We start from the raw sequence: 11,274 nt of genomic DNA on the forward strand, positions 1-11,274 counted from the left end.
TGGCTTAATGTCACCTTACAATAGCAAGGTGGCATTAACCCTTCATTACCCCATATCCCACCACTACAGGGAGTGGGAAGAGAGTGGCCAAGTGCCAGAACAGGCGCATCTTCCAGATGTGCCTTTTCTGGGGTGGCTGGGGGCAGATGTTTGTAGCCGGGGGGGGGCCCAATAACCATGGACCCTCTCCTAGCTATTAATATCTGCCGTCAGTCACTGGCTTTACCACTCTGGCGGAGAAAATTGCGCGGGAGCCCACGCCAATTTTTTCCGCCATTTAACCCTTTATTTCAGCAGCTACAGCGCCCACATTTTGCACATGCACACTACTAACATTAGTAGTGTGGAATATGCAAAAAAAAAGGGGATATGAGATGGTTTACTGTATGTAAACCATGTCTCATATCCTGTCGGGTTTGTGCAGGAGAAATGAAAAGCCGGCAATTGAATTACCGACTTTTCACTAACACCGCTGCGAATTTCTCGCAAGTCACACTGCAGGTCCGTGTGGAATCCGTATTTTTCTCGCCCCCATAGACTTTCATTGGCGATTTTTTTGCGCAATACGCTGACAAACGCAGCATGGTGCAATTTTGTACGGCCGTAGAAAGCCGTATAATACTGAACCGTAATATACGGCTAATAGGAGCAGCCCCATTGGGAATAATTGGGCCGTATGTTAAGCGAGTTTTACGGACGTAGTTTCTGCACTCTTACGTCCGTAAAACTCGCATGTGTGACCCCGGCCTCAGGGGAATCTGACATTATGTTTTTGCTATATAATCTGAGAGCAGCGTGATATAGGGGCAGAGAACCTGATTCCAACAATGTGTCACTTACTATTGTTGTTAATTTAATAATCTCCTGCTGATAAAATGCTGATTATATCACTACATGACTAGGTGTCCCGTGCCTCCGAATCCAATCCCGCCCCCCCTCCACCCACTGATAGTATATTGACAGAATCCTGCCAATCAGTAGTGTGGGTGGGGTTATACTGGGATCAGCATTCAAAGCTCTGCTGCAGCAGAGAAAATAGTGATAGTATCAAAATGAGAGCAAGCAGCCCAGTAATCGCTGGAATTAGTTCTCAGCCCCTACATGATGCTGCTCTCAGATTACACAACAAAAGCCTGCTGAAGGATTCTCTTTTTACTGCCCCATAGAACATCATGTTAGCAGGAAAAACAGGAAATCTCCCTTTTTAACTCCTGACCCAGCTGCTCCACTTCTCCCTCATGCCAGGGACTTTTGCAGTGATGACTCATACAGTAAAAATTGACCTCCTGTTTCTACATAGAGCTTAGAAGGATTCACCTAGCCAGTTATTAACCAACTGGAGTCATAGACCTAATGGAAAAGAGAAAAATTAGCTGGTAGAAAGGAAAAATGAGCAATTGTAGTGCTGTATAATATGATGATTGCAACTTTTTATGGGAGGAGGAGGAGGGCTTCCTTAAGGACCTGGACTTGGGAGAATCATACTGATTATTCAGACTAAACAAGATAAGACCTGGCTTCCTCCAGACTGACAACAGGGAGGAAGAGGAGCCTGCGGTGTAAACACTTCTTGAGTCACCTCTCTGGATGCAGAACATTCTTATCAGGACAGCTGTTCTATTCTTGTGAGAACTCTGCCCCCGGCATCTCCTCATATCTATTCCCTCCTCAGGCACCTATACAATTAAACACTTCGTATATGCATGTCAAAATTTGTAGTTATTTGGTTTGTAAAAATTAATAAAAAAAAAAGGATAAAGAAACACCACCACATACAGCCACAACCCACAGAGAGGTCTTCCTTCCTACTCTCTCCCCTCCATTCTCAATCTATTTTACATTGGCAGCTGTAGCTTGACACCACGGCGATCAGGCGATCCCTCTTCTCGTCCTGAGTAACAGGTTTATCAGAGAAACTGGGAGAGGGGAAGTGGTTCATAAGTGGAGAAAGAAGCCGCTTTCTTGGAAATATATCCCAAGATTCTTAGTTTTGCTTGCACTACGGATTTATGTGACATTTGATGGAACCACAGTGACAATTCATTAGGAAACCACAATTCGGCAGGGCTTCCTAGAAGTCAGGTTTGAGGTCGCACCCTCACACTCTTCCGGCTGGACAGTACAGACTTATTGGTAAAAGGAATTTTAAGAATGCAGAAGGAAAATATAAAAAGTCCAGCACGTGACACGCTTGTTATAGAGAATTAGTCGCTCCTTCTAACATGGCTGCTTTACTAAACATTCATAATTATTAGTGATGAGCGCAAGTGCTCGTTACTCATGGTTGCACCAAGTTTCTCGGGTGGCTGAGGGACATGTTTCCGTCTCCATGTTTTGCGGCTGTTAGCCAGCCATAACACGCGGGGTTTGTCAGACAATCTCTAACAGAGCGAAACATGAGGCCGCGGGGACGCGAATATCTCACTCGAGCACCCACGATACCGTTTCTATTGTCAAAGGGGTAACCAAGTAAGTCCCAATACAGCACGACACCGGCAACTCCGATCGGATGGTGGGAAACCATCCCCAACTGATAAACCCTCAGATTAAACTGGATTTTTTTTTTTACATTTTTGAAGAATATAAGAAAGTTAGAAACCTTGCAATTTTCACACCTGCCAAGAACTGCGGCTTTTTAGAATTACAACTCTGTTCTTCACAGAAGACTTTTCATAAGTCTCATTATCATCACAGACATAGACACATAGTTGATAACACAGAATCCACCATTCACAATAGGTGAGGTCACAGCTCACCTCCTCCTCCCTTCATAAGTGACCTTTGCACACGCTCATTAGATGCTCCAATACAATAAAAAAAAAAAAAAAAATATAGGGTCCGAGTCAGTCTATTGCTGCTAATGTACATGTACAATTTGTGTTTCCTGAAAGTACCGGAAGAAGGAGTCTAGAATAGCCCCAGTAGCCAGTGTGAAAGTAGCAAGCTGTCTAATAGTTTATTTTTTATTTAAATACAGATCGTGATCTGAAAAAAATAAATAAAAAAAATGTAATATTATATAACATATTAATTTCCCTTTAAATCAGTGACTCTGTACGCCATTATATTGAGCACAAATGTGCTGTCACTCAGACTCTTCCACATAAAAGTTTATGGGGAAAGAAGAGCTTCTATACTGGAGGAAGACGAGACGCAGTTAGAACTTAAATGCAAAAATAGCACTTGGGGTCTGTTTTTGGTGGCTTCTAGTAGATAGTTTGTCCTACGTAATGTGCACATAATAAAAAAAAAAGCCATAAAGTGGCCCAGGAATCCACATATGCTTCCCCTGGATGCCGTCATCAGTACCAGAAAGCCGCTGTATAAACACTGCTAAGTCTTAGAAAAGCCCAAACAAGTCCAGGCTTACGTATGAGAACGAGGGTAGGAGGTGAGGGCTCGGCACCGAGGCGCGTCCTGCAGGAACTGTTTATATTCCTTAATGCCATATATCAGTGCGTCAGCCGCCAAGTATCTGCTCCTCACCATCGGACGCTCCAACACGTACACAAACATTTATTCCAATAGTTACCGAAAAGTCAGGAGTAACTCCTAAAACTGAAGGCATCTCTGCACTAACACACGAGGCCTCAGAGATTTAATGCAGTCCCATGTAAAACGATCATGGTGCCCCTTCAGTTTTGTGTTGCATCATCCAGAGGACTGCATACACCAGCAATAATTTTGGAGGATATCAACAGTAAGGACGGCGCAGCCCCTGAACAATATAGGGGACATTGATGGCCCATCATCAAATAGGTGGTGCCAGAACCTACCCATAGGATAGGCGATAACTTGTGGCTCGCTGAGAATCTCAGTGCCATGTGGCACAGTTCTTAGCTTTCCCCAATAGTCCCATAGACAATGAATGGAGCAGTGGTGACAATCAAAGCGCTCCACAGCCCCTTTCTTGGGATCAGTGGGGATCCAAGTGGTGGGAACATGAAGATGACTATCCAACCAAAAAAATACAACTATCAATTATTACTATTGCAAAGAACTAGATGCAATGGAAAAATAAAAAATATGTTCTAAATACACAGTATATGTGAATACAGCACCTGGCACAGCGGCAAATACCATGGGGGAGCCGGGGCTTGAGGGACCTGCTCTTGGGTTGTCCTCGTTGTTGTCTGGAGGTGCGGCAGCGTTGAGCTGGGATCTTCCCAGTAGGTGCGGAGCAGTCGCCGTCGTCGTTGCGTCCGAGTCCATGGCTCCTGCTGGAAATAAATCAGTCGTTCACAGCCTCTGCTAAATCCAGAGAAGATTTCACAAACAAAAGCCAAATTCCGGGCAGTCAGAAACTATTCCAAAAATGGTGTGCGGCTGATAACCCGGGCGGACACATACTAGAACTCTCTCCCCGGAGCGGGGAGCCAGCGCTGCTTTCTGTACAGATCATCGCCCTGATCCAGCGGTAAATCAGCCAGAGCCGCAATACAGAAACATCACTCTATGAATTAAGGGACACTTGTGGCTCGCTTGACCACTGGATGCGCAAGACACATCGTTTGATGATGGTCACCTGTTATCAATCCCTACAATTAGAAGTGTGGTATAGTTCTTCAGATTGGCTATATGTGCAGGGCACTGCAGTAGCTTAGGTATCCATGGTTAGGACCCTCTTATAGTGACAGTTCGCTCTTAGTGGTCATAACCATATGCCCTGTACTTGGGGTAAGCAACATAGCGAATCTGAAGAACTATACTACATTGCTAATTGGAGTTATTTGCTAATATTATTATTAGACTTACTATAAATTGGGATAGGATCTGGGAGATGGGAACACCCCTATAATACTAGATGGAAATGACAACGCCGCGCTAGACACACAGTAAGTGCCCGGCCTTACAGGGCGCCCTCTCACAATGACAACGCCGTCCATATACTTTCTCTGTACAGCGCTGCAATATATGACGGTGGTATACACGTTATGTGTACCATGCCTTGGTCCGGTGAATTCTCCTGGCATGAGGCTGGGGCTTTTGTTTACATGTCACAAGCAAAGACGACCACTGAAGGCCGGCCGCCCACTACATTACACTCCCCAAATAATTCCCATTAAGATACCAGAAGAACAGAGGGTGAAGAGGCGGCCGGATCCTACAAGGCTCGGTACTCGCCGCACATCTGCATGGAGTAAACACACGGAGAAGGGCGGGTCCCTGAGATTGTGCAAAACCCAAGCCGACAATCGATCCATTCATTAAATCATGTGGAAAAAAATAAATATTTTCTGCCTTCACACAAATTTTCAACCTCAGGGCCAAAAAGAGAGGAGCGTCACACACTGATATTGTGCCTCGACTTACCCAACTCTGCTGCACTGGAAACCCTGGGATCAAGAGATGCATTAACAATGATGGAGATGTAGCAGAGGCGAGTCTGACATTAAAAAAAATAAAAATCACATAGTAGCGTCCTGAGCGCACAATCCACACTACAAGCAGATTAAATGACAATCTGAACTCTGCTACATCTGCAACTCTCAGGCAGGATGGCTTGCTGGGTATTTTTTGTTTTGTTTTTACAGCATGATCAGACATGGCCACATTGTGGAATTTATTTATTTTTTTTTTTTTAAAGAGGATTTCTGCCTGTCCAATGCAATCCTTGGCAAAAAAAAAAAAAAAGCAGAAGAGAAAGTCTTAACCCTTAGCATCCAGGCAACTTTGCCCCATGTCATTAAACTTTATGAAGCAATTATGTGAATGATATAATGCATGTGATCACTGCAGGGAATGTCAGCAAAGCGGGGCTGGAGTGGAATATTAAAGGGGAAAATATATATATATAAATATAACAAATGGCATTATTCTCAGCCTCGCCGATTCAAGTGGAGAGTCTCCCGTCACTGCTGGTTATTGTCGGCAGCGCTGAGGCCACAGTGGCAGCGCTGCAGCCAATCTGTTAGCTCCGCGGCTCAGAAGCAGAGCCATGTAGCTCAGTTATTAGCCGTCATGTCGTCAGCACTGCATAGAATAGAGGAGATGGAGACTCAGTGCTGGACCTGGGGAGAGTGGGCAAGACCCGGTCCCCTTTTAAAAGAAAAAAAGATCAGTGGATTTGTTTTGCACAAACAACAAGAATCAGAGCCTGGATGGGATTGCAGACATTTTTTTTTTCTCTGAAAAGCTGCAAGAAGACATAGTTCGAAGAGCAGGCAGGGAAAAGTGGCCAGAGATGAGACTAGTCCCTGCACACTGTAGGTGATTGATGGGTCACCTGTCAATCACATGAAGGCGGGGGAGGAGAATCTGGCCGGAGGCAGCGCTGAACTGATCATTAATGATGTCTCTAACTAGGGAGGTGGTGAAGGCGACATTACACAGGGCATGGCCACAATGGAAGTTCTCCAGAGTCCACAACTATCACAGGGCTTGTGCTGGATTTTCACATGGGCCAAGAAGACCCTTTGTGCCCCCTGGTCCTGGGTGTGATCACAATCCCAGCAGATCACACCTGCCTCCTCATACACTGCCACCACCCTGATCCTAGATGATTGCAGGATTAGGCAGAGATGCTACTCAGGAGCCTGGGGAAGCTGGGTGCCATGTCACAGCTGTAGAGACCACAAGATGTCTGCAATAATAACTGAATATGACCAGAACAACTCATCAGAATGTAGCACAGAGGGTGGAAGGGTCTTTAAATCCCAGGTCCCCTCCCCAAACCAAGAAATGCACTGGGTTTAGGAGTCTAACTCCAAGCAGGGGCACACACCCAACAGCAACCCTCCAACAGTACACTCAGCCATAGCCCAGCACTGCCCAGCAGGCCTGGGGGGCTCACACACAACAGCAGCACCCAGCCATAACCCAGCAGGCCTGGGGGGCACGCACACACACACACACACACACACACACACACACACACACACACACACACACACACACACACACACACCAGCACCACCCAGCCATAGCCCAGCAGGCCTGGGGGGCGCACGCACAAACACACACACACAACAGCAGCACCCAGCCATAGCCCAGCAGGCCTGGGGGGCGCACACACAACAGCAGCACCCAGCCATAGCCCAGCAGGCCTGGGGGGCACACACACAACAGCAGCACCAAGCCATAGCCCAGCAGTCCTGGGGGGGCGCACACACAACAGCAGCACCAAGCCATAGCCCAGCAGGCCTGGGGGGCACACACACAACAGCAGCACCAAGCCATAGCCCAGCAGTCCTGAGGTGCACACTAGCAGGCAGCCCTCGTCCTCACCGGCTCGTCTGCAGCAGATGCGCTGTCCCCTTGCTGTGGCCCCTGACGTCCTCCCTGCAGGGTCAGTGTTGGGTCCGGGCTCCCAGGCTGCTGCCGAGCACACACATTACTTCCACCTTCTGCAGCTGCCTGCACTGTCCAGGCTGACTAATCAGCCGCCGGCTGGATGACTCACACGGAGCTGCTGCGGGCGGAGCGGCGATCCATTACTCCGGCCTGGCCGGCAGCAGCGTGCTGAATCCACAGCGTGCTATGCTAAACATAGAACGTAACTGCATTACCGGCCCGTGATATTCCATCCGGCCGCGGCATTAACCCCCGGGTGACCGTCCCCGGCTGTGATTGCTGCAGTAGACGTTATCCCCTGGTCTTGGAAGATAATCGATTGTTTACTACTAGACTCCTATGCTTGAAGCCACGCCCGGATTTTTCTCCACGCCCCACTGACAGATCGCCCTAATAGCTGTGCCAGTGCTCCCCTATGAGTAGTGGAAGCCAAAGAGTTCAGAAAAAACAAATTCATGCTCCCATCATCCATACTCCATTCTTATTCCCATCATCCTTATTCCCATCATCCTTACTCCCATCATCCTTATTCCCTTCATCCTTATTCCCATCATCCATACTGCCATCATATATACTCCCATCATCCTTACTCCCATCATATATACTCCCATCATCCTTATTCCCATCATCCTTACTCCCATCATCCTTATTCCCTTCATCCTTATTCCCATCATCCATACTGCCATCATATATACTCCCATCATCCTTACTCCCATCATATATACTCCCATCATCCTTATTCCCATCATCCTTACTCCCATCATCCTTATTCCCTTCATCCTTATTCCCATCATCCTTACTCCCATCATCCATAGTCCCATCATCTTTACTCCCATCATCCTTATTCCCATCATCCATACTCCCATCATCCTTATTCCCATAATCCTTATTCCCATCATCCTTACTCCCATCATCCTTACTCCCATCATCCTTATTCCCATCATCCATAGTCCCATCATCCTTACTCCCATCATCCATAGTCCCATCATCTTTACTCCCATCATCCTTATTCCCATCATCCATACTCCCATCATCCTTATTCCTATCATCCTTATGCCCATCATCCACACTCCCATCACCCATACTCCCATCATCCATACTCCCATCATCCATCATGCTCCACTTCGGTTGTCACTTAAGGCTCCGCCAGCCCAGGAGCCGGGGAAAAGTCCACGGCCCTCCACTGGGGCCCATCCAGACAGCCCGTACTGAGGGGATATCCCGATGGGAGAGTGACAACAGACCCGTGTCCCCTAAATCGGCCCCAAGGTCCACTCGTGCTGCAGCTGTTAAGTGTTGGCGGTGCCAAGGGCTCGGGCGTGTGGCTGCTAACTGCCCCCTAAGCAACTGAACCCATGCACTGTGGGTATACCCCCCCGAGTGTCTATGTACGTCCAGCCCGTCTTCACCGCAACTACAGGCATTGCCAGCAGCGAGCCCCAACTGTGCCAGGTACTCGTCAACGGGTACGAGACGGATGCTCTCTTGGACTCGGAAGGTTAGTGACTCTGGTCCTTAGGTCCCTTGTTGCCGGGGACAACCTCAATGGACTTAAAGTGGGTGTGGTATGTATCCATGGGAAACTCTGAGAGTACCCGACCGCGGAGGTTACTTTTTCCACACCATGTGGACAAACATGGTGGGAGTGGTGAAGACCCTTCCATATGGGATTGTGTTGGGAAGAGACTTGCCCCTATTCTGGTCCCTGTGGGAGACCAGGTTTAACCCTCGTAAGGTAAATGTTATTCTGGGCACGGAACCCGAAGATACCGAGTCAGGGATACCTGCCGTAGGGGTCGCCAACATAGGGACAGAGTGTAACCCCGATAGGTTTCCCCTAGAGGTATTGGCAGGAGAGGTCGAGGAGACCCCACCGATCGCTGAGCTGGAGGTGTCCCCTGGTAAGTTCGGGGCAGCTCAGCTCCAGGATCCCTCCCTGGCCCAGGCATGAGGAAGGGTGATTGAAATTAATGGAGTAGCTCAGCAACCCGGTGCTGAGACAGTTTTTCCCGCATGGCTATCCACCAGGAGCTGTTATACCGGATGGATAAAGTCTGGGATGAAGTGGGGGAACAGCAGGTGGTGCCCCAACCCTACCGTCGGGCGGTGATAGAGATGGCTCACACCCACATGCTAGGAGGGCACTTGGGGGCCAAAAAGACACAGGAGCACATTCTGCAGCATTTTTTTGTGGCCTGGGGTCTACACGGAGGTCTAGAGGTACTGTGACACATATCCGGAGTGCCAACTATCTTCACCCACCGGAGTCCTTTGGTACCCCTGCCCATCATAGAGGTACCATTTGAGCGGATAGCAATGGATCTGGTAGACCCCATAGTGAAATCCGCCCGAGGCCACCAACACATTCTAGTCATAGTGGATTACACCAAGCAGTATCCAGAGGCGATACCACTTCGCCACACCTCGGCCAAACAATCGCCAGCGAGCTGTTTGCAATGTTTTGTCGCCTTGTCTGAACTTTGTCCTACCTCTCTCCTTGCCTGTGGCTTTTTTCCCTGCTTTGTCTTTCCTTGCGTACTTTCTGTTTGCTTATGCTCCACACTCTTGCGGCTCTTGTGACTTTGCCTGTGCTCCGCTCTCTTGCAGCTTTACCTCTGCTCCGCACTCCTGCGGTTCTGCTCCGTTCTACTCTGCTCCGCTCCTGTTGCTGCAGGAATCTCTTGCTGCAGCTCCTTTCCGCATTCCTTGCGGTTCCGCTCTGCTTAGCTTCTGTTGCTGCTCTATCTCTTGCTCCTCTACTGCTCCTATCTGCAGCCTTGCGGTTCTCTTCCTGTGTGAACAGGTCCCAACCTGTTCCTTCATACACCACACCAGCCTGCCCTGTGTCTCAGCCGTGCCTGCCTGCCCTGTGTCTCAGCCATGCCTGCCTGCCCTGTGTCTCAGCCGTGCCGGCCTGCCCTGTGTCTCAGCTGTGCCTGCCTGCCCTGTGTCTCAGCCGTGCCTGCCTGCCCTGTGTCTCAGCCGTGCCTGCCTGCCCTGTGTCTCAGCCGTGCCTGCCTGCTCATCTGAGTTTCATCCGTGCTCATCTGCTAGTCCTGCCTGATGCCCGCGCCTGTCCTAGTGTTCCTGTTCTCCAAGTGGGATCAGCAGCCACAGCCAGACACCACCCTGAAGTAGCACGTGGCAGCTGCCTGACGCACAAGTCTGACCTCACCATCAGAGGCTCCAGAGAAGACAAAGGCAGCTGTCATAGTCACGCTCTTTCCTGGGTAGTCTGGATCGTGGCACTGTGGGGCCACATACCCCCTGAGTCACACCCACCAGTCAGGACATGAGCGTGACAATGGCCAAGTGGCAAAGGCCATATGAGATATGGGAGAAGGTGGGAGAAGTGAATTATAGAGTGTACCAACCCGGAAAGAGGAAACCGGAACAACTGTACCATGTCAACCTACTAAAAGCCTGGAAGGACCAGGAATGTTTGGTCACGGAGACTACTCCGCTCGTACCAAAGGGGAATCCTCTGTCACCGGGCAAGGACACAGCTGGTGGTGAGGTTAAAGTAAATGGTGCTTTCACGAAACAGCAGTGTCAGGAGGCTTGGACTCTGGTACAGCAAAATACGGACATATTCTCAGAGCTGTCGGGCGGACCTCTGTGATACAGCATGACATTGTCACCGAGACCCTGGTAAGGCTACGGATGGAATCCATACCGAGTACCAGCTTCAGTTGGGAGTCATTGAGGAGTCCCGGAGAGAGTGGGCCAGCCCCATTGTGCTAATTCCAAAACCAGACAGGTCATTACGCTTTTGTAATGACTTCAGAAAATTAAATGAGGTATCAAAATTTGACCTCTATCCCATTCTATGGGTGGACGAGCTAATTTGGAGACTGGGGAGGCCCAGTACTTCACCATGCTCGATCTCATAAAAGGTTACTGGCAGGTCCCGTTAACAGCGTCGGCAAAAGAAAAGGCCACTTTTGAAACACCAGAGGGTCTATATCAATATGTCGTCAT

The 11,274-nt window shown here is 48.9% G+C and overlaps 1 protein-coding gene across 3 annotated transcripts in view; it reads right to left on the minus strand.

The window, feature by feature from the left end:
• The window catches only part of WFS1 (wolframin ER transmembrane glycoprotein), a 37,521-nt gene extending 29,852 nt beyond the window's left edge, over positions 1 to 7,669 (minus strand). The window contains exons 1-2 of one of the 3 annotated variants that reach the window (XM_077280125.1): positions 7,228 to 7,669; positions 4,062 to 4,220 (exon numbers count right to left, since the gene is read on the minus strand). In XM_077280125.1, coding sequence (XP_077136240.1) covers positions 4,062 to 4,212 — 151 coding nt within the window. In that variant the 5' untranslated portion in view covers positions 4,213 to 4,220; positions 7,228 to 7,669. Of the gene's footprint in view, positions 1 to 4,061; positions 4,221 to 5,313; positions 5,396 to 7,227 lie in introns of those variants that run through there. The other 2 variants (XM_077280126.1, XM_077280127.1) reach the window with 2 other exon arrangements.
• Between the last annotated feature and the right edge of the window lie 3,605 nt (positions 7,670 to 11,274).

This window comes from Ranitomeya variabilis, chromosome 1 (assembly GCF_051348905.1).
Source record: "Ranitomeya variabilis isolate aRanVar5 chromosome 1, aRanVar5.hap1, whole genome shotgun sequence".
Lineage (NCBI taxonomy): Eukaryota > Metazoa > Chordata > Amphibia > Anura > Dendrobatidae > Ranitomeya > Ranitomeya variabilis.